Source organism: Oncorhynchus masou, chromosome 22 (assembly GCF_036934945.1).
Source record: "Oncorhynchus masou masou isolate Uvic2021 chromosome 22, UVic_Omas_1.1, whole genome shotgun sequence".
NCBI lineage: Eukaryota > Metazoa > Chordata > Actinopteri > Salmoniformes > Salmonidae > Oncorhynchus > Oncorhynchus masou.
In genome coordinates, this window is record NC_088233.1 from 28,742,283 (window position 1) to 28,765,666 (window position 23,384).

Sequence of the window (23,384 nt, forward strand, 5' to 3'; positions counted from 1 at the left end):
CATCTGTAGTTATTTCAGGACTGTCGTCTGGTTCAGAGGATATTGGAGGCCTGGGAGGAGAATGATAAGACTCAGTAAGACACTCAGTGCCGGAGAAAATAGAGCCCTACGGAAGCTGAAGTGTCAAACGCACATTAGTTTGCAATTTTGTAATCTAAATACTGGTGCGGTGGCATTTTCCAGCCCTAACGCCAGGTTCGGCAATTTACCCGTCTAACATTAGCGCGAGGAGGGGTGGCAATATTTGAGGTGTGTCATTAAAAACAAGCGCAAAAGTGAAAACTTCATGCAGCACTAATGGGAAGTTTTAAGTCTCACAAAAAGCATGTCTTAACGGTAATGCAATTAATAATGACATGAATGTTGAGAGTAGAAGTGCAGCCTTACCAGCCATAATGCGCAGTGCCCATGGAAGAGGGATGTGCCCGTGAATCTCGTATTTACAAACATAACAAAACGATTGCTTTCCCTTCATTTTATTTAAAAACCAAGCATAGCCTACCCTCCCCTCAATCAAAGTTGGTTTAACAGCATCGCATAGGTGCATCTTTTTATCCTGGCCATTAGCCAAGTAGCCTATGAATGAAGGCTTCTAAATGGTCTACTGAGAGTGCTTTGAAATATTTTAGGTTTTTGCCCTCATGCTATCCATCTCCATTTTCAAAGAGCACCCTTCATCCGATTACCAAAGACATGCTCCTCCAAACTATTCAGTCCTCCTATAATGCCATATCAATGATACAATTGTATTTTGTGTAGTCATGTGAATGTTATGAGTAAATGCATTTAGGCCTACGTGTTTACACGGTGCCATGGAAAGAGAGAAGCGATTTTTATGATATAATGCTTCTGACCCCGTCTGATTTAGAAATATTGTTGGTGTTTTAATAAACGGATTGCTTTTTTTGTTTGATATCAAGCCCTCAATAGGCTGCCCTTACCCGAGGCTACTAAGGCTGGTTCAACAGCAATGCATTGTTTTTTTATCCTGGCATTGCAAAGTAGCTCTCCATGAAAGGTGTTTAAATGGTCTATTCGTCGGAGTTCATTTTGCTTGTTCGAGTAGCCATCTCCAAAGAGTGCCTCATCTGGTTACCAAAGACGCACTCCTCTAGACTTAATTAAATTATTCTGTCCTATAATGCAATATCAACAGTATGCCTAGGCTATATTGAGAACGTGCCTCACACATACCATTTATGGGAGCCTAGTATTTTTTTATTTTAGGAGAAGTGCAATGCGTAAGGACATGTAGGCGTGGTTAGGCTCATTGCAATTGCAACGTTGACCAGCAACACTCCAAACAGGCTAATGAGCAAACACTGGATTTAAAAACATTTGTTGCTAATTGTTACTGTAGCCTATGCTATTTAAAAACTGTAGGATCAATCCACAATGGACCAGAATGAGAATATTCTGTACTCTGAGACGAATTGGTGTTGATGACAATGCAAATACTGTCAATAACCTACAGAACTTGAAACAAAACGCATTCAGTTTTAAGCCATGGAACATGTTGATTGGCCAGTGAGTGGCCAAGCCCTCAACACACCGACAGCTTGTTTATTCATCAAAACCCAGCCATTTCATGCCACTGCCAGCTATTGCGCTCCTTTTTCCCTCTGTGAAAATATAACAAATATTTCTGGCACACCCTGAACCTATTAAGCTCTGCCAGCGCTTAGATTTACCATTGCGTTAGCTTTGTTAATAGAGCCCTTCAAACTGTTGAAGTTAAACAGATTCAACAGTTCTGCTGTTTTTGCTCTTGTTTTGTCATCTGTGATTGGTGTGTAATAGTATGTCACGAGTGTAGGTTGTTAACATTTATAAATGTAATTGTGCATGTTACATTTTCTCATGAATGTGTGTGTTCTCAGGGCAGAGGGGGGTATGAGGAGAGGCTACATGGGTCACCTGACAAGAATCGCTAATACTGTAGTCTGTAACATGGAGAAAGGACCAGTCCGCATCCAGATCAGCAGCCTTATTACAGGTAGGGCTGTGTGTGTTACTTAGACCTACGGACATAGCAAGCCTATTGTAGAGTAAATGTATTTGTGAAGCTCTCTACTGTCTGTGTTGCAGAGCTGCCTAAGGATTGCAGGGGGCGCTGGGAGAGCTTTGTAGACCAGGCCCTGACAGAGACCAACAGGAAGAACACTGTAGACCTGGTACACATACCTGCTCACACTAATGCACACCAGTGTTTCCCATAGCATTTTCTTCAGGAGTGGTGGCAAGGGTAGCCGGGGGGTGTGCATTGGTACAAGCAGGGGACTTTGCCAATAAGCCAACGACTATCCATTTAAGTGCGCGTCTCGTCATTAAAATATATATAAATTGTGTGTAGATTGAGGAACAACAACAAACTTAATCCATTTTAGTATAAGGCTGTAGCGTAACGTTTTCCACATTTTATGTTACAGCCTTATTCTAAAATGTATTAAATAGTTTATCAATCGACGCACAATACTCCATAATGACAAAGCTAACACCGTTTTTTTTTTTTTTTTTATGTTTGCAAAAATGATTTTTTTTTAATACTGAAATATGACATTTACATTAGCATTCAGACCCTTTACTCAGTACTTTGTTGAAGCACCTTTGGCAGTGATTACAGCCTTGAGTCTTCTTGGGTATAAACTTGGCACATCTGTATTTGGGGAGTTTATCCCTTTGCAGATTCTGTCAAGCGCTGTCGGGTTGGATGGGGAGCGTCGCTGCACAGTTATTTTCAGGGCTCTTGATCGGGTTCAAGTCCGGGCTCTGGCTGGGCCACTCAAAGACATTCAGAGACTTGTCCTGAAGCCACTCCTGTGTTGTCTTGGCTGTGTGCATAGTGTCATTGTCCTTTTGGAAGATGAACCCAGTCTGAGGTCCTGAGCTTTCTGGAGTATATTTTCATCAAGGATCTCTGTACTTTGCTCCATTCATCTTTCCCTCGATCCTGACTAGTTTTCCCAGTCTCTGACGCTGAGAAACACCCCCCGAGCTTGATGCTTGGAGTGGCTTCTGTCTGGCCTCTCTACCATAAAGGCCTGAGTGGTGGAGTGCTGCAGAGATGGTTGTCCTTCTGGAAGGTTCTACCATCTCCACAGAGGAACTCTGCAGCTCTGTCAGTGACCATCGGGTTCTTGTTCACCTCCCTGACCAAGGCCTTCCTCCCCTGATTGCTCTGTTTGGTTGGGTGTCCAGCTCTCGGAAGAGTCTTGGTGGTTCCAAACTTCTTCCATTTAAGGATGGAGGCCACTGTCTTCTTGGGGACCTTCAATGCTGCTGAAATGTTTTGCTACTGTTCCCCAGATCTGTGCCTCGACACAATCCTGTCTCGGAGCTCTACGGTCAATTCCGTCAACCTCATGGCTTGGTTTTTGCTCTGACATGCACTGTCAACTGTGGGACCTTTTTATATAAACAGGTGTGTGCCTTTCCAAATCATGTCCAATCAATTGAATTTACCAGAGGTGGACTCAAAGTTGTAGAAACATCTCAAGGATGATCAATGGAAACAGGATGCACCCGAGCTCAATTTCTAGCCTCATAGTAAAGGTTCTGAATACTTATGTAAATAAGGTATTTTTATCAATTTACAAAAACATTTAACCTGTTTTTGCTTTGTCATCATGGGGTATTGTGTGTAGATTGTTTTTAAAAACATTTAATTAATTTTAGAATAAGGCTGTAACGTAACAACATTTTGGAAAAAGTCAAGGGGTCGGAATACTCTCCGAACACTTTTTTATTTTTTTATTTGATATATAATATTTTATTTAGCATCTAAATGAAGGGGGAACTCTGCATACCACATAAATGCAACAATTTCTAAGATTTTACTGAAATTCAGTTCATATAAGGAAATCAGTCAATTTAAATAAATACATTTGGTCCTTATCGATGGATTTCACATGACTGGGCAAGAGCGCAGCCATTGGTGGGCCTGGGAGGGCATACACCCACCCACCCACTGGGGAGCCCGGCCCAAGCAATCCAAATGAGTTTTTCCCCACAAAACGGCTTTATTACATACAGAAATACTCCTCAGTTTCATCAGCTGTCCGGGTGGCTGGTCTGAGAGGATCCAGCTGGTGAAGAATCCAGATGTGGAGGTCCTGGGCTGGCGTGGTTACACGTGGTCTGCGGTTGTGAGGCCGGTTCACCAGATTCTCTAAAATGACGTTGGAAGCGGCTTATGGTAGAGAAATGATCATTCAATTCTCTGGAAACAGCTCTGGTGGACATTCCTGAAGTAAGCATGCCAATTGCACGCTCCCGCCAAACTTGAGACATCTGTGGCTTTGTGTGACAAAACTGCACATTTTAGTGGCTTTTATTGTCCCCAGCACAAGATGTACCTGTGTAATGATCATGCTGTTTAATCAGCTTCTTGATATGCCACACCTGTCAGGTGGATAGATTATCTTGGTAAAGGAGACATGTTCACTTGCAGGGATGTAAACAACACATTTTTGCACTAAATTTGAGAGATAAGAAATAAATAAAACAATTCTAGGATCTTTTCAGCTCATGAAACAACCAACACTTTACAACTTACGTTTTATTTTTTGTTCAGTGTATATATACACACACGTGTAAAACCCCTGGCTTCTGTATGTTCCAGGTGTCTCACAACCTGCGCTCCTCCAGTGAAGACGATGACCGACAGAGTCCCTTCCCCAAAGAGCTTTCACTGCAACAGGTACACGAATTTAGAGAGCCAACTACTGCTCCTACTCTGTCCTGGTAGCTACCATGGGTCTGTTTTATATGACTGATATCTTACAGACATTCTCAGACTACCAAATCCAGCAGATGACTGCTAACTTTGTGGATCAGTTTGGCTTCAATGACGACGAGTTCTCAGAACACGGCGACAACATCAGGTAAGACGCACAAACGTGACATCAAGTAAGTTCAATCAAACAAATGTATTTGTCACATACACATGGTTAGCAGGTGTTAATGCACGTGTAGCGAAATGCTTGTGCTTCTAGTTCCGACCATGCAGTAATATCTAACAAGTAATATAACCTAACAATTCCACAACAACTACCTTACACTTGTGTGTATAAAGGAATGAATATGTACATAAAAATATATAAATGAGTGATGGCCGAATGGCATAGGCAAGATGCAGTAGATGGTATAGAGTACAGTATATACATATGAGATGAGTAATGTAGGGTAAGTAAACATTATATAATATAAAGTGGCTAGTGATAAATTGATAACATACATTTTTCCATTATTAAAGTGGCTGGAGATGAGTCAGTATGTTGGCAGCTGCCACTCAATGTTAGTGGTGGCTGTTTAAGAGCCTGATGGCCTTGAGATAGAAGCTGTTTTTCAGTCTCTCGGTCCCAGCTTTGATGCACCTGCACTGACCTTGCCTTCTGGATGATAGCGGGGTGAACAGGCAGTGGCTCGGGTAGTTGTTGTCCTTGATGATCTTTATGGCCTTCCTGTGACATCGGGTGGTGTAGGTGTCCTGGAGGGCAGGTAGTTTGCACCCGGTGATGCGTTGTGCAGACCTCACTACCCTCTGGAGAGTCTTCCGGTTATGGGCGGAGCAGCTGCCGTACCAGGCAGTGATACAGCCAGACAGGATGCTCTCGATTGTGCATCTGTAGAAGTTTGAGTGTTTTTGGTGACAAGCCGACTATCTTCAGCCTCCTGAGGTTGTAGAGGCGCTGCTGCACCTTCTTCACCACGCTGTCTGTGTGGGTGGACCATTTCAGATTGTCTGTGATGTGTACGCCGAAGAACTTTAAAACCTAAATTCCTTAAGTGGTTCTGACTTGATTATGACTGAGTGTGTATGTTCTGTGCTGCAGCGCCACTTTTGACCGGATCAAAGAGATCAACTTCAACGTGGACACAGAGGACACTGTGAGTGACTGAGTCAATAGCCTCTACCTCATATGCGCTTCCAGTTTTGAAATTGACTGTCTGTCATTACCTAAAATGCTCTTGGAGTACTCTCATGCAGGGAATCTATACGTATACATTGTTGTGTTTGCGTTCGCTCACAGGCTAAGACTGCAGCATTTGAGGCCTGCACTAAAGAGAAGATCCAGTTGTTTGATGACAGCGAGGAAGAAGACATCTGGGAGGAGAGAGAGATCAACTATACTATGCACACCAAGTCTAGGACCAGGTACACAGAAACTCATTAACAATACAACACACTGGGACTTTGTACACACATTCACAGGCCTACATATATGCTATCTTAATTTGAGCCTGCTTCTCACGGCAGGAAAATAATCCTTCAACAGGAAATGTGGATTATAGTTAATGGAAATGTTTGTGGGTTAATGCATCTTTTTTGTTAGGGAAAATCAAATCTGACATTTTAAAGTTACAGACTTTAGGAGCCTTTTTAAACCTTGAATATACTAGAATTTGCTTTTCCTGATGCTTAGGAAAATTCTTTGAAAACAGAGTGAACCAATTTAGACTGGAGATCTACACACACACACACACACACACACACACACACACGTAATGCTCTCTCTTGGTTTCTCAGGTTTGGGGGGCCACAGAGTGATGGGATGAGCGATACTCCTAATAAGTCAACAGGTTCTGACACAGAGGGGGAGGTGCCTAATGAGGTCACAGGTCAGACTGAACACAGCAAGAACATCAGCCAGACAGAGACTGCACAGAGTAAGGATGATTATTTGATGCCAGGTCTGCTTGTGTGGGGGTATTTCATGGGTTTGCTGTGGGGTGTTTTCTTTGGTTGTGTGTTGCTGTAGTAGAAGTTTTTGTGTGTCTGGTGCTTTTTCTGAGTTGTCGTTTCTCTCAGGCCCTGGCTGGGCGGCTAGTTTCGGGGAGGTGAACTTTAACTCCCCCTCATCTGGAGTGGACCCATGGGGTAGCCCCGCCCCCAAGCCTGGAGTGGGCGTAGACCCATGGGTTAGCCCCGCCCCCAAGCCTGGAGTGGGCGTAGACCCATGGGGTAGCCCTGCCCCCAAGCCTGGAGTGGGCGTAGACCCATGGGGTAGCCCTGCCCCCAAGCCTGGAGTGGGCGTAGACCCATGGGGTAGCCCCGCAACCAAGCCTGGAGTGGGCTTAGACCCATGGGACAGCCCTGCCCCCAAGCACGGAGTGGCCGTAGACGCATGGGGAAGTCCCGCCCCACAGCCTGTAACTACAGAGGCTGAGAAGGGCTGGGCCAAGTTCACTGACTTTCAGCCCTTTTGCTGGTGAGTACAGCCATGTTTCAGCCCATCTTTTTTTAACCTTCTGCTGCTTATGTATAGGATTATATTCTGACACGTGTGTTTGTGTGTGTTCAGTTCAGAGACAGGTTTGAGATGCACTTCTCCAGTGGACTCGGAGATCTGTGGGTCAGACAAAGCTAAACCCAGCCAGGGAAGGAACCGTAAGTCTGTGTACTCTCCCTGCATTGTGATTTGTGTTTGTGTACACTGAGTGTACAAAACATTAGGAACACCTTCCTTAATATTGAGTTGCACCCCCTTTTGTCCTCAGAACCGCCTCAATTCGTCGGGGCATAGACTCTACAAGGTGTCGAAAGTGTTCCACAGGGATGCTGGCCAATGTTGACTCCAATGCTACACACAGTTGTCAAGTTTGCTGGATGTCCTTTGGGTGGTGGATCATTCTTGATACACACAGGAATTGTTGAAAAACCCAGCAGTGTTGCAGTTCTTAACACACTCAAACCGGTGTGCTTGGCACCTACTACCATACCCAATTCAAAGGCACTTCAATCTTTTGTCTTGCCCATTCACACTCTGAATGGCACACGTACACAATCCATGTCTCAGTTGTCTCAAGATGTAAAAATCCTTCTTTAACCTGTCTCCTCCCCTTCATTTACACTGATTGAAGTGAATTTAACAATTTAATTTAATGAGGGATCATAGCTGGTCAGTCTGTCATGGAAAGAGCAGGTGTTCCTAATGCACTTTGCAGAGCATGTGTGTATAATTGTGTGTTTTCTCTGCAGCATGTGTGTGGAGTGTTTGTGTGGCGAGGAAGGCTCCTCTGGTAGCATCAGACACCTCTTCATCAGGAGGCTCAGACAGCGAGGAAGAGGAAGAAAAGACTGAATCTGTTACTATGGAGATAGTATCCAAGGAAATGGTCACTACAGAGACCATCGTCACAACCGCCGGACTGGAGACCATCAGACTTAACATGAATGTCAAGAACGAGAGAGCTGGCTTCAACAGGTATATACAGTGCATTTGGAAAGAATTCAGACCCCTTCACCTTTTCCGCATTTTGTTACGTGACGGTCCCTCGTTAATCTACACACAATAAACCATAATGACAAAGCAAAAACAGGTTTTAGACATTTTTGCAAATCGATATTTTTTTAACTGATCACAATTATGTAAGTATTCAGACTTTTTACTCAGTACTTTGTTGAATCACCTTTTGGCAGCGATTACAGCTTTGTCTTCTTGGGTATGATGCTACAAACTTGGCACACCTGTATTTGGGGAGTTTCTCCCTTCTTTGCTGATCCTCTCAAACTCTTGTCAGGTTGGAGGCTGCCACCACCATGCTTCACCGTAGGGATGGTGCCAGGTTTCGTCCAGACATGATGCTTGGCATTCAGGCCAAAGAGTTCAGACCAGAGATTCTTGTTTTTCATAGTCCGAGTCCTTAAGGTGCCTTTTAGCAAACTACAAGTGGGCTGTTTAGTCAAATCAAATTGTATTTGTCACATGCCGAATATAACCGTACAGTGAAATGCTTACTTACAAGCCCTTAACCAACAATGCATTTTTAAGAAAATACCCCCCCCCCCCCCCAAAAAAAAGTAAGAATAACAAATAATTAAAGAGCAGCAGTAAATAACAGTAGCGGTGCTATAAACAGGGGGTAGCGGTACGGAAGCAGGTAGGTAGAGTTATTAAAGTGAGGGATGGCTTCCGTCTGGCCATGCTATAATGTATGCCTGATTGGTGGAGTGCTGCAGAGATGATTGTCCTTCTGGAAGGTTCTCCCATCTCCACAGAGGAGCTCTCTCAGTGACCATTGGCTTCTAGGTCACCTCCCTGACCAAGGCCCTTCTCCGCCGATTGCTCAGTTTGGCCAGGCGTCCAGCTCGAGGAAGAGTCTTGGTGGTTCCAAATGGAGGTCTACCGATTAATCGGAAGGGCCGATTTCAAGTTTTCATAACAATCGGAAATCTGTATTTTTGAACACCCGATTTCAAGTTTTTTTAATATATATATATTTCTTACACCTTTATTTAACTAGGCATGTCAGTTAACCTCTCTGAACCACCCATCTGGGATAATTGACATCAGCAACGCTGAATAGCATAGCGCAACAGTCAAATAATATTACTAGAAAATATTCATGAAATCACAAGTGCAATATTTTGAAACACAGCTTAGCCTTTTGTTAATCACCTTGTCGTCTCAGATTTTGAAATTATGCTTTACATCGAAAGCAATCCAAGCGTTTGTAAGTTTATCGATAGCCTAGCATAGCATTATGTACACTTAGCATCAGGAAGCTTGGTCACGAAAATCAGAAAAGCAATCAAATTAACCATTTACCTTTGATCTTTGGATGTTTTCACTCACGAGACTCCCAGTTACACAGCAAATGTTCCTTTTGTTCCATAAAGATTATTTTTATACCCAAAATACCGACGTTTGTTTGGCACGTTATGTTCAGAAATCCACAGGAAAGAGCTGTCATGACAACGCAGACGGAAATTCCAAATAGTCTTCATAATGTCCACAGAAACATGTCAAACATTTTTTATAATCATTCCCCGGGTAGTTTTTAAAATATATATTCGATAATCTATCAACCGAGTGTGTAGCTTTTTCCATAACAGCGGGAGGAACAATGGCCGTTTTACTCAATTGAGCACCAACTCACTCTGAGAGCCCCCACCTATCCACTTACGCAATGTGATCCTTCACGCTCATTTTTTCAAAATAAAAGCCTGAAACTATGTCTGAAGACTGACACCTTAGGGAAGCCACAGAAAAAGGAATCTGGTTGATATCCCTTTAAATGCAGGACAGGCACGCATAGGAACACAGAAGTTTCAAAATAAGAGGCACTTCCTGATTGGATTATCCTCAGGCTTCCGCCTGCAATATCAGTTCTGTTATACACAGACTATGTTTACAGTTTTGGAAACTTTAGTGTTTTCTATCCTAATCTGTCAATTATATGCATATTCTAGCATCTGGTCATGAGAAATAGGCTGTTTACTTTGGGAATGTTATTTTTCCAAATGTAACAATAGTGCCCCCTAGCTTCAAGAGGTGAAGAACACATTCTTATTTTCAATGACGGCCTAGGAACGGTGGGTAAACTGCCTTGTTCAGGGGCAGAACGACAATTTTACCTTGTCAGCTCGGGGATTTTGTTTTTGCAACCTTCCGGTTACTAGTCCAATGCTCCAACCACCTGCCTTACATTGCACTCCATGAGGAGCCTGCATGGCAGGCTGACTACCTGTTACGCGAGGGCAGCAAGAAGCCAAGGTAAGTGGCTAGCTAGCATTAAACTTATCATATAAAAAAACAATCTAAACATAATCACTAGTTAACTACACATGGTTGATGATATTACTAGTTTATCTAGCGTGTCCTGCGTTGCATATAATCGATGCGGTGCCTGTTAGTTTCTCATCGAAATCACAGCCTACTTCGCCAAACGGGCGATTTAGCACTGTCATTGCACCAAACCTAACCATAAACATCAATGCCTTTCTTTAAAATCAATATACAAGTATATATTTTTAAACCTGCATATTTAGTTAATATTGCCTGCTAACATGAATTTCTTATAATTAGGGAAATTGTGTCACTTCTCTTGCGTTCCGTGTGAGCAGTCAGGGTATATGCAGTAGTTTGGCCCACCTGGCTCGTTGCAAACGGTGTAAAGTCCATTTATTCATAACAAAGACCGTAATTAATTTGCCAAAATTGTACCTAATTATGACATGACATTGAAGGTTGTACAATGTAACAGCAATATTTAGACTTAGGAATGCCATCCGTTAGGTAAAATACGGAACGATTACGTATTTCACTGAAAGAATAAACGTTTTGTTTTTGAAATGATAGTTTCCTGGATTTGACCATATTAAATCAAATTTTATTTGTCACATACACATGGTTAGCAGATGTTAATGCGAGTGTAGCGAAATGCTTGTGCTTCTAGTTCCGACAATGCAGTAATAACCAATGAGTAATCTAACCTAACAATTTCACAACTACCTTATACACACAAGTGTAAAGGGATGAAGAATATGTACATAAAAATATATGAGTGATGGTACAAAACGGCATAGTCAAGATGCAGTAGATGGTATCGAGTACAGTATATACATATGAGATGAGTAATGTAGGGTATGTAAACATATGAAGTGGCATTGTTTAAAGTGGCTAGTATTAAAGAGGCTGGAGTTGAGTCAGTATGTTGGCAGCAGCCACTCAATGTTAGTGGTGGCTGTTAAACAGTCTGATGGCCTTGAGATAGAAGCTGTTTTTTAGTCTCTCGGTCCCTGCTTTGGTGCACCTGTACTGACCTCGCCTTCTGGATGATAGTGGGGTGAACAGGCAGTGGCTCGGGTGGTTGTTATCCTTGATGATCTTTATGGCCTTCCTGTGACATCGGGTTGTGTAGGTGTCCTGGAGGGCAGGTAGTTTGGCCCCGGTGATGCGTTGTGCAGACCTCACTACCCTCTGGAATACCTTACGGTTGTGGGCGGAGCAGTTGCCGTACCAGGCGGTGATACAGCCCGACAGGATGCTCTCGATTGTGCATCTATAGAAGTTTGTGAGCTTTTGGTGACAAGCCGAATTTCTTCAGCCTCCTGAGGTTGAAGAGGCGCTGCTGCGCCTTCTTCACGATGCTGTCTGTGTGGGTGGACCAATTCAGTTTGTCCGTGATGTGTACGCCGAGGAACTTAACTTACTACCCTCTCCACTACTGTCCCGTCGATGTGGATAGAGGAGGTGCTCCCTCTGCTGTTTCCTGAAGTCCACGATCATCTCCTTTTTGTTTTGTGACGTTGAGTGTGAGGTAATTTTCCTGACACCACACTCCGAGGGCCCTCACCTCCTCCCTGTAGGCCATCTCGCCGTTGTTGGTAATCGAGCCTACCACTGTACCACCCCCGTCTGTAGACTTGATGATTGAGTTGGAGGCGTGCATGGCCACACAGTCGTGGGTGAACAGGGAGTACAGGAGAGGGCTCAGAACGCACCCTTGTGGGGCCCCAGTGTTGAGGATCAGCGGGGTGGAGATGTTGTTACCTACCCTCACCACCTGGGGGTGGCCCGTCAAAGTCCAGTACCCAGTTGCACAGGGTGGGGTCCTATGTTATAATTAAGTCTATGATTTGATATTTAATAGAGCAGTCTGACTGAGCGATGGTAGGCGGCAGCATGATCGTAGGCATTCATTCAAACAGCACCTTCGTGCGTTTGCCAGCTGCTCTTCGCTGTGCTTCAAGCATTGAGCTGTTCATGACTTCAAGCCTATCAACTCCCGAGATGAGGCTGGTGTAATCGATGTGAATTGGCTAGTTAGCGGAGTGCGCGCTAATAGCGTTTCAAACGTCACTCGCTCTGAGACTTGGAGTAGTTGTTCCCCTTGCTCTGGGCCGCGGCTTTTGTGGAGCGATGGGTAACGATGCTTCGAGGATGGCTGTTGTCTGTGTTCCTGGTTTGAGCCCTGGTAGGGGCGAGGAGAGGGACGGAAGCTATACTGTTACACTGGCAATACTAAAGTGCCTATAAGAACATCCAACAGTCAAAGGTATATGAAATACAAATGGTATATAGAGAAATAGTCATATAATTCCTATAATAACTACAACCTAAAACGTTTTACCTGGGAATATTGAAGACTCATGTTAAAAGGAACGACCAGCTTTCATATGTTCTGAGAAAGGAATTTAAACGTTAGCTTTTTTACATGGCACATATTGCACTTTTACTTTCTTCTCCAACACTTTGTTTTTGCATTATTTAAACCAATTTAACATGTTTCATTATTTATTTGAGGCTAAATTGATTTTATTGATGTATTATATTAAGTTAAAATAAGTGTTCATTCAGTATTGTTGTAATTGTCATTATTACAAATACATTAAAAAAATTGGCTGATCAGCTTTTTTTGGTCCTCCAATAATCAGTATCGGCGTTGAAAAATCACAATCTGTCGACCTCTAGTTCCAAACTTCTTCAATTTAAGAATGATGGAGACCACTGTGTTGGAAACCTTCAATGCTGCAGGCATTTTTTGGTACTCTTCCCCAGAGATCTGCCTCGACACATTCTTGTCTCAGAGCTCTACAGAAAATTCCTTTGACCTCATGACTTGGTTTTTGCTCTGACATGCACTGTCAACTACAGTACCAGTCAAAAGTTTGGACACAGGGTTTTTATTTATTTTGACGATGTTCTTCATTGTAGAATAATAGTGAAGACATCAAACTATAAAATAACACATGGAATCATGTAGTAACCAAAAAAGTGTTAAACAAACCCAAAAATATTTGATATTCTTCAAAGTAGCCATCCTTTGCCTTGATGACAGCTTTGCACACTCTTGGCATTCTCTCAACCAGCTTCATGGGGTAGTTACCTGGAATGCATTTGAAATAAAAGGTGTGCCTTGTTAACACCCCTTAAGGATTGGACCCTTTTTTTCAAATTTTCCCCTTAAATTACTCAGAACCTGAAGCAAGGATATGTATTTTCTTGATACCATTTGAAATGAAACACTTCGTAGTTTAGAAATGTGAAATTGATGTCGGAGAATATAAATCAAATTCAAATCAAATGTATTTATATAGCCCTTCGTACATCAGCTGATACCTTTCTAGGGAGTTTTTCCTAGCCACCTTGCTTCTACACCTGCATTGCTTGCTGTTTGGGGTTTTAGGCTGGGTTTCTGCACAGCACTTTGAGATATCAGCTGATGTACGAAGGGCTATATAAATACATTTGATTTGATATCTCAAAGTGCTGTACAGAAACCCAGCCTAAAACCCCAAACAGCAAGGAGTCATCATGTCAGGTAGTCCTGAGGCATGGTCCTCAGAGAGAGAGAAAGAAAGAGAGAATTAGAGAGGGCATACTTAAATTCACACAGGACACCGGATAGGACAGGAGAAGTACTCCAGATATAACAAACTGACCCTAGCCCCCCCAGACACAGAAACTACTGCAGCATAAATACTGGAGGCTGAGACAGGAGGGGTCAGGAGACACTGTGGCCCCATCCAAGGACACCCCCGGACAGGGCCAAACAGGAAGGATATAACCCCACCCACTTTGCCAAAGCACAGCCCCCACACCACTAGAGGGATATCTTCAACCACCAACTTACCATCCTGAGACAAGGCCGAGTATAGCCCACAAAGATCTCCGCCACGGCACAACCCAAGGGGGGGCGCCAACCCAGACAGGAAGATCACATCAGTGACTCAACCCACTCAAGTGACGCACCCCTCCCAGGGACGGTATGAAAGAGCCCTAGTAAGCCAGTGACTCAGCCCCTGTAATAGGGTTAGAGGCAGAGAATCCCCGTGGAAAGAGGGGAACTGGCCAGGCAGAGACAGCAAGGGCGTTTCGTTGCTCCAGAGCCTTTCCGCTCACCTTCCCACTCCTGGGCCAGACTACACTCAATCATATGACCCATTGAAGAGATGAGTCTTCAGTAAAGACTTAAAGGTTGATACCGAGTTTGGGTAGGCAGAGTCTCTTACATGGGAAGGCAGACCATTCCATAAAAATTGAGCTCTATAGGAGAAAGCCCTGCCTCCAGCTGTTTGCTTAGAAATTCTAGGGACAATTAGGAGGCCTGCGTCTTGTGACCGTAGCGTACATGTAGGTATGTACGGCAGGACCAAATCAGAGAGATGGGTAATAGCAAGCCCATGTAATGCTTTGTAGGTTAGCAGTAAAACCTTGAAATCAGCCCTTGCCTTGACAAGAAGCCAGTTTAGGGAGGCTAGCACTGGAGTAATATGATACATTTTTTGGGGTTCTAGTCAGGATTCTAGCAGCCATATTTAGCACTAACTGAAGTTTATTTAGTGCTTTATCCGGGTAGCCGGAAAGTAGAGCATTGCAGTAGTCTAACCTAGAAGTGACAAAAGCATGGATGAATTTTTCTATAACACATTAGATTTGGTAAAAGATACTACAAACACAAAAAACATGCGTTTTCAAAATTGTTTTTGTTCCATCGAGAAAGGCGATAATATAATATTGCAGTTTAGGTGCAATTTGGGTTTTTGCCACTAGATGCCAGCAGTGTGTGCAGTTTCAAATTGATCCAGTGAAGCATTGCAATACTGGACAATATTTTGTATCAAGTTTGCCCAAATGTGCTGAATTTTTATTTCACCTTTATTTTGGTCAGTTGATACAATTGATACATATTTTCAAGTACATAACTATAGATAATATACAAAAATGATAAGGTAATACAACATTTAAGTGTACACACTCCCAGTAATGTCCTACATGATAGATCATTAGCTCATACACACATTTTCACACATCTAGATGGCCGGGCGGGGTGGGTGCGGAGCCAGAGACAGTAGGGGTTCAAACTATAGAACCCAGTTACTACATTTTAATATAAAAAATGATTTTATCAAACAAAACTACGCTACATTTTATCTCTGGGACCCTCCGGTATGAAAAATCATATCAAGATTACTGAATTGAAGTCATCTTCAATTCAGAGGTGAACGTTTCTAACCAGTTGGCGTGATCATTTTTGTTGTTGTGCACTCTCCTCAAACAAGGGCATGGTATTTTTTTCACTGTAATAGCTACTGTGAATGGTACAGTGCAGTTCGATTAACAAGAATTTAAGCTTTCTGCCCATATAAGACATGTCTGTCCTGGAAAGTTTGCTGTTACTTACAATTGTCATGCTAATCACATTAGCACATGTTAGCTCAACCTGTTAAAAGTTCAATTGTGGATTTTCTTTCCTCAATGCATTTGAGACAATCACTTGTGTTGTAACAAGGTAGGGTTCGTATATACAGAAGGTAGCCCTATTTGGTAAAATACCCAGTCTATGTTATGGCAAGAACAGCTCAAATAAGCAAAGAGAAATGACAGTCCATTACTTTAAGACATGAAGGTCAGTCAATCCAGAAAATGTCAAGAACTTCGAAAGTTTTTTCAAGTGAAGTCACAAAAACCATCAAGCGCTATGATGAAACTGGCTCTCATGAGGACCGCCACAGTAAACGGAGACCCAGAGTCACCTCTGCTGCAGAGGATAAGTTCATTAGAATTACCAGCCTCAGAAATTGCAGCCTAAATAAATGTTCAGGTAACAGACATCTCAACATCAACTGTTCAGAGGAGACTGCATGACTGCACACTTAACCAGCATGGCTACAACAGCATTCTGCAGCTATACGCCATCCCATCTGGTTTGCGCGTAGTGGGACAATCATTTGTTTTTCAACAGGACAATGACCCAACACGCCTCCAGGCTATTTAAGGGCTATTTGACCAAGAAGAAGGTAATGGAGTGCTGTATCAGATGACCTGGCCTCCACAATCACCTGACCTCAACCCAATTGAGATAGTTTGGAATGAGTTGGACCGCAGAGTGAAGGAAAAGCAGCCAACAGGTGCTCAGCACATGGGGGAACTCCTTCAAGACTGTTGGAAAAGCATTCCAGGTGAAGCAGGTTGAGAGAATGCCAAGCGTGTGCAAAGCTGTCAAGGCAAAGGGTGACTACTTTGAAGAATCTCAAATGTAAAACATATTTTGATTTAACACTTTTGGTTACTACATGATTCCATGTGTGTTTTTTCAAAGTTTTGATGTCTTCACTATTATTATTATTATTATTATGTATAAAATAGTACAATTAAAGAAAAACCCTTGAATGAGTAGGTGTATCCAAACTTGACTTGTACTATATAGACAGGAGTGTGCCTTTCCAAATCATGCCCAATCAATTGAATTTACCACATTTCAAGGATGATCAATGGAAACGGGATGCACCTGTGCTCAATTTAGTCTCATTGCAAAGGGTCTGAATACTTAAGGTATTTCTGTTTTTGTTTATTTAAGAAATTTGCAAAAATGTCTCTGTTTTCGCTTGGTCATTTATGGGCTGTGTGTAGATTGATGGAGGGAAAAAATAATTGAATCCACTAAGGCTGTAACGTAACACATTTTGTTAAGTCAAGGGGTCTGAATACTTTCCAAATGCACTGTATGTATGAAAGTACTCATTTGGCACCGTCTTATTTCTGATTATCTTGACTCACCATGTGCACCACAAGTCAAGCAAGTTTATTTTTAGCATCCATTGCGAATGATAGTTCCTCAGTATTTGAAATATCTTTTGAAAACTCCTTGCCTCGCTTATCACCAAGCCGCGTGAAAGAGCTAAATATCACGATCTGATGATCCCAGTGGAAACATCATAAACAGCTTACTGTCCCGAGCTCACACAACTCTGCGGTTAGGATAAGTGCCTTGCTCAATTGGCAGATTTTTCACCAAGTCAGCTCGGGATTTGAACCAGCAACATTTTGGTTCCTAGAATGTTCCACTTCACTAGCAATAGTTCAAGACAGACAGAAAGGGAGGCAGAACATTCTGGTTGATTTGACAACCAGAATTTTCATCAGGATATTTTCTGCTGTTTTTATATGTCGGCCAATGTATTTGACTTGACGATGGAACTTATAGGCCTACTGCTACATCTGAGTTATGCTCTCATTTCTTTAGCTGCAAGTGGATCACAGTATCAATGTGTCCATATGGCAGAGGCTCGTGCTCTCCCAATAGTGTCATTTACATTTTTTGACTTTTATAATTGTACTTTTATTATTAACTACGTGACAATGATTTTGAGATACAAACATTTTTGAAATTAAACTGTTCCATGAAAAATGCGCATGTAAAAATAATCCATAACTGGTTCGCAGATTGGTAGGATAAATTGTAAGCTTCCCCAGACTTGAAACTCAGCAGCTGCCTATGGTCTTTACTATTACATCTATTCAAAAAATTGTGAATGCAAGTGCACAGATGGGAGGTCCCGTGAAAAAAGGCCCCTCCCAACTGATTCGTTCTGGTGCCTGGTCGAAGTATGTTCCCCTCCCTGCCTTACTGTCTACACCACTCATCTCACCTTCTCTCCTTCCCACCGTTCCAATACTCATCCCTCCCACCTCTTTTCCTTTCCTTCTCTTCCTCTCCTCTACTCTCTAATTTCGTCTCCTCTCTCTCGTCCAATCCCCCATTTCCTCCCCTCTCCTCCTTATGTAGTGTATGAGGTCTCCAACCACTGAGTGTGTTGCCTGTGTTTGTTGCATTGGGAGTGTGTTAGAGTGTACAACACTTTGCAGACCAAAAACCAATGGTATGTGTTGGCCACATGTTAATTCTGTTAATAAGGCATTGAACTTTGTGTGCAGCTGCATGATAACTGTTTGTGTGTGTGTGACCTTTGGCTGGACATCCCTCCGTTCCTCTCTGACCCTATCACTATTCCTCTCTACTCTAGGTCTACAAGGAGAACATCTGAAAAGGCTAGAAAGTCCTATATAGTGCACTACTTTTGGCCAGAACCACATAGGCCTACCGCATAGGGCTCTGTCTAATAATAGTGCCCTCTACAAGAAATAGGCTGCTATTTGAGACACAAACTATGTTCTTAGTTGTGCCTTTCTACTTTTACAGTGAGGTTGACATGAAAGAGAAGGAAAAGGAGAAAAAGAGGGTGATGGGTGGAGAAGACCTGCTTAATGCCACAGCTGCTCCTCTCACAGATCGCCCTGCCACCGTCACAAAGTAAGTGTGTTTCTGTCTGTCTGTGTTGTGTACCTGCTTCTTCACTGACACCACCCCCACCCTCCACTCTCCCCACAGAGAGACACCCTCCTCAGCAAATGGACCGGCCTAGTACTGCGCTACCACAACAATTACACACTCCATTCCCTAGCTAACACAACCACACTCCACTTCCCAACAACACTCTGACATGCAACATCCTGTATTTGTGAGCAGTGCTGTCCTTTCATTGGTCCATGTCAAGGACATCTGTGGTGGTTGAGCAGGACAAAAGCAGAAGAGAAAAGCCAGTTCAGAATCCAGACCACAGCTCTTAAACACCAACAACCAATAAACAAATTAATGTGATGTTTGTCCCTTCCCTTCTGCTGAAGTCTCTCCTACACACCTACTATCACCACTCTACACACTGGGACATGACGTGTGTGTGTGTGTGTGTGTGTGTGTATGTATGTGTGTGTGTGTGTGTGCACGTTAGTGCTGCACAATGAATCAAATTCACATTGACATGTGCAATGTCCTTGTCTCAACATCCAAAGTTGCAACAATAGTTTTAAAACGCCACTAAGCCGCGTAAGGAAAGTTTTTATAGTTTTCTCTGTCGTCCCTCTTGCGGCATATTCACACTCACACCAAGACTCTACCCCTGTCAATCAAGCAGCGCATTTCCTCCTCCTCCTCGGTCAATACAGTAAACAGATTGTTCTAAACAAGAACGATGCTTCTTTCCACTTTGCTTCCTAATATACAGTACCAGTCGAAATTTTGGACATACCTACTCATTCAAGGGGTTTTCTTTATTTTTACTATTTTCTACACTGTAAAGCTCCAACAGGTGCTTCGCATATGTGGGTACTCCTTCAAGATTGTTGGAAAGGTATTCCAGGTGACTTCCTCCATAAAGCTGGTTGAGAGGATGCCAAGAGTGTGCCTTGATGACAGTGTTGCAAAGGGTGGCTACTTTGAAGAATCGAAAATATATTTTGATTTAACACTTCTTTGGTTACTACATGATTCCATATGTGTTATTTCATAGTTTTGACGTCTTCAATGTTATTCTACAATGTAGAAAATGAAGAAAACCCTTGAATGAGTGTAGGTGTATCCAAACCTTTTACTGATACTGTACGTGTTTCTATGATTCCAACAGTTCATAGAAAAGACTAATATATATGTGTATATACATATGTATGTATGTATATATACGTATGTATGTGTGTGTGTGTGTGTGTGTGTATGTATATATATATACACACACACACACACACAGCGTGAGGCATACACCACTACCTGAGCGCACACAAACAGTCACACCCTTCCATATCACCCCTCCACAGAGCTGTGTAAATGTAATATTGTGACATTTGAACCTGTATTAGGTTGTGGTATAATGTAAACGGTATATAAATAAACACATCTATTTTTGGTATCAATTCAGATGTATCGGAAAGCGGTTTGCTGTGTGTGTGTTGAAATGAGGCAATAATGATGTCTGTGTTTTGGTTTTTAGCCCAGCATCAGACCCTGTAACCCTGCTACATGCTTTCACCTGGGGTGGGGGTGTGCATGTTTGATATGTTGGAAATGTCTTCCATATACGTACAGTTTTGGTGAAGGAGGAAATGGAATGCATATGTTCCATTGACCAGACTGGCGCACATTCAACAAATCTGATCTAACGAAGTGGATATTCGTCAGTTACAAATATCATGACTTTTTTGTATTGTGACAGGCCCACAATGTCGGTGCTTAAGTCCGATTTTTGTGTTATTTCGCTGCATGGAATGCAGAACTCACATTCGTATATAAGCTGGTTAGCAGAGCTAGTATACCGAAAACCGAGGTAGTCAAATTTGAACTGTAATGCAGTTGATTGGTAACGATGACATGAACATGTGTTAAGGTTGACATCCATACCAGCATTATACTCTGGTTTTTAGAGACTTGTGATCTTTTCCCCACGCATTCCCATGGCAATTCCATTATTTTGGTCAAGTTCGATTGATCTCTTTACTGCATCTATGCTATAATCATGCTCTATCATCCCATCAGTATAAAAAGAGATCTCTTTCTCTCAGAGCATAGCATGTCCTTAATGTTATGTGGTTTTATGTTCTTAAAGCACTTTGTGATGGTGTCACAACCACCCAAGGTTTTTCCTCACAGCTGAGGAGATGTTTGACTTAAAGGAATCAGTTTGAAATATTAAGATTTTTAAATAACTATGTTATATTATGGGTTTTTATCCACAGATCGTGATGCCAAAGTGTCTTCCAGAGTGGGCTGGTTCTCAATCCTAGAGATAGTCTTCTTCCTCAGAAGTATCCAGGGGATTAAAAAGGGGTTGTGTAAGTGGTAAAGGCATAGGTTCTGGAGAAGCGTATAGGGAAGGTGTGGAGGGTAGAGACAAATGAAATAGGCTAGATTTGGGACTGGGAGAAGGATCCACCCTGAGTCAGGGTCTGAAAAAGCTAACTAGTTGTACAGGGTTACATCATACCTTCACCCCAACACCACACTGCATCTGACCCATACGTGTGTATGTGCTTTCTGAGGTCAGAGGCCTTTTGTAAAGGGCGCGGCTGCTGGTGGTTCATTTCTGTATAAGTAATAGGTATTGTTACTGTTGTCAAGCCCTAGCCTGTATGTTAAGATATCAAACTAATAAATATGTCAATCATCAATACTGGCTTCTGAATGTCATTGCTTAATGTGCTGAAATGATTTATGAGTGTGGCGCGCGCAAGCAGCAGCCAGCACAAATACAGTACGTTTATCTTTAGTTCAGGTGAGTAGTGTGGTTGGGTTCCACTTGCAGTCCAAAACACACAAACATTATACACACGGTTATTTAGGTTAGAGTCAATAACCCCTCGACTTCCACACACAGCTACTCGCAGACAAGAAACACCTGCATTAATTCTGATAGATCTCCCGACCTCAGTCTCTGTGATATGAGACACAGTACAGACACTGCTGCACTCAAATCAGATTCCTGATGAGTTTGAGGCCAAACACCATACCGTCTCTCACACACTGTCTAAAACAGACATTCTGTCTTTCTGTTACTCTTCCTCTCTGTCTTTCACACCCCGTGCTGCTCTGCTGTTGAGAAGCACCGCCACAATGCGTAGGCTACATTAAGTCACCAGGAAGCTGTGGAGCGCTGGGGAAGCTATGGAGCCAGCTGTAGACTTGCAGGATTGTATTTGAGTCTGTTATTAAATGTGTATGTTTACTGCTTTTCATTAAATCATGTATGGCTACAAATATTGTAGCCCAGGCCTGTATAGATTTGTTCATATGAGCAGAATATTGTATATTTGTTAATGTGTTTATAGAAGGGGCCGAAGGCTAAAAACAGCCAATATCTAGTTTCTACAATGTATTTTTGTTTTATCTATTTTTCTTACTCTCCATTAACATCAATTCACTATAAAACCTTTAATCAACAAAAAAGCTTACCAAAATACAAAAAAAAATATGGGGAGAAAAGAAATGGGCCTAAAACATTTTATTTAAAATAGCCAAAAAATACAAGGCTACATGGCAATGAATCGCCATTAAAAACTAGTTCAGGTCCAAATCTTTCAAGAATGTGCTTAACATTCTGGTCTCATACAGATTGTTGTTGAGAACAACATCCATTTTGTTGAAATGGATGTGTCATAAAGACGTGTCCAAGTAGGCTAGGTGCTCATTTTTCTCAGATGAATTTTGCAGTGTCTTGTCATTTTGGTCATTTGTGTGGTATAAAAAAATATTATTATAATGTATCCAGTCATGTAGAATTTCAGGAAATTATTTTAGAAAGGGCTATATTTTTCTCAGTATATGTCCCCGTCAGTCCCTGGTCTTCAGGGCTGCGTTCCTGGTTATGAAACTCTGAAGTCCCTGTTGCTTGTTCTGACCTAAGAATAATGAATGCTGAGGGTAGCAATGCAGATTAGCATATGAACGATTTGCAATTCGATTGCTGGACTATCAAAGCCATCCATCTAACCCATTCATTCAGATCTGGTAGTTCAAAGAGGATTGGTTCAAAGGTAATTGATTGGGCCTAGTTATTGTTCATTAGCGACATACATTTGCATTCATTCTCTCTTAAATCTCTTAAAATGGCCTATACTCGTCTTGTGCAATGTATAGCCTTCTGCACTGTTGGTGAGAATCTTAAGTTAATAATTATTTAGACATGAGGTGAATATAAAAAGTTTTAAAAGATGCTGGGTAGATCTTTTAGTATAAAAGCCTATAGAGTCAAATCAAATATGGTAAAATATGAAATAGCCTACATTTTCCATATCATAATGAGACTAAATGAAATTACATAGACCAAATGGATTTGGTGATGTTTTCCTATATTACATGGACTTATTAGACTGTTTAAAATGTAGGGGGAAAGCATTTTATATAAACATTGGATTTCTGTGTCTGAAATGTCATCATTTTAGTTTTCAGACGTTTTCTTTTGGTAGGCCTTCCCATGTCTCTCCTCACCCAGAGAGCCTGCTCACTGAAAGCTGATAATGATTGTGATGATGGTGAGTGCCCAGTATAGC

General features: G+C 42.2%; 1 protein-coding gene across 6 annotated transcripts in view; it reads left to right on the top strand.

Annotated features, from left to right (window-relative positions):
- ppp6r2b (protein phosphatase 6, regulatory subunit 2b) overlaps window positions 1-21,506 on the top strand; it is a 27,094-nt gene extending 5,588 nt beyond the window's left edge. For 4 of the 6 annotated variants that reach the window (XM_064929810.1, XM_064929811.1, XM_064929807.1 and 1 more), the window contains 13 exons: window positions 10-74; window positions 1,881-1,996; window positions 2,089-2,174; window positions 4,622-4,699; window positions 4,786-4,883; window positions 5,835-5,889; window positions 6,033-6,157; window positions 6,530-6,669; window positions 6,812-7,211; window positions 7,305-7,390; window positions 7,982-8,207; window positions 18,712-18,822; window positions 18,901-21,506. In XM_064929810.1, the coding sequence (XP_064785882.1) occupies window positions 10-74; window positions 1,881-1,996; window positions 2,089-2,174; window positions 4,622-4,699; window positions 4,786-4,883; window positions 5,835-5,889; window positions 6,033-6,157; window positions 6,530-6,669; window positions 6,812-7,211; window positions 7,305-7,390; window positions 7,982-8,207; window positions 18,712-18,822; window positions 18,901-18,934 (1,620 nt within the window). In that variant the 3' untranslated portion in view covers window positions 18,935-21,506. The other 2 variants (XM_064929812.1, XM_064929813.1) reach the window with 2 other exon arrangements.
- Window positions 21,507-23,384: the final 1,878 nt, after the last annotated feature.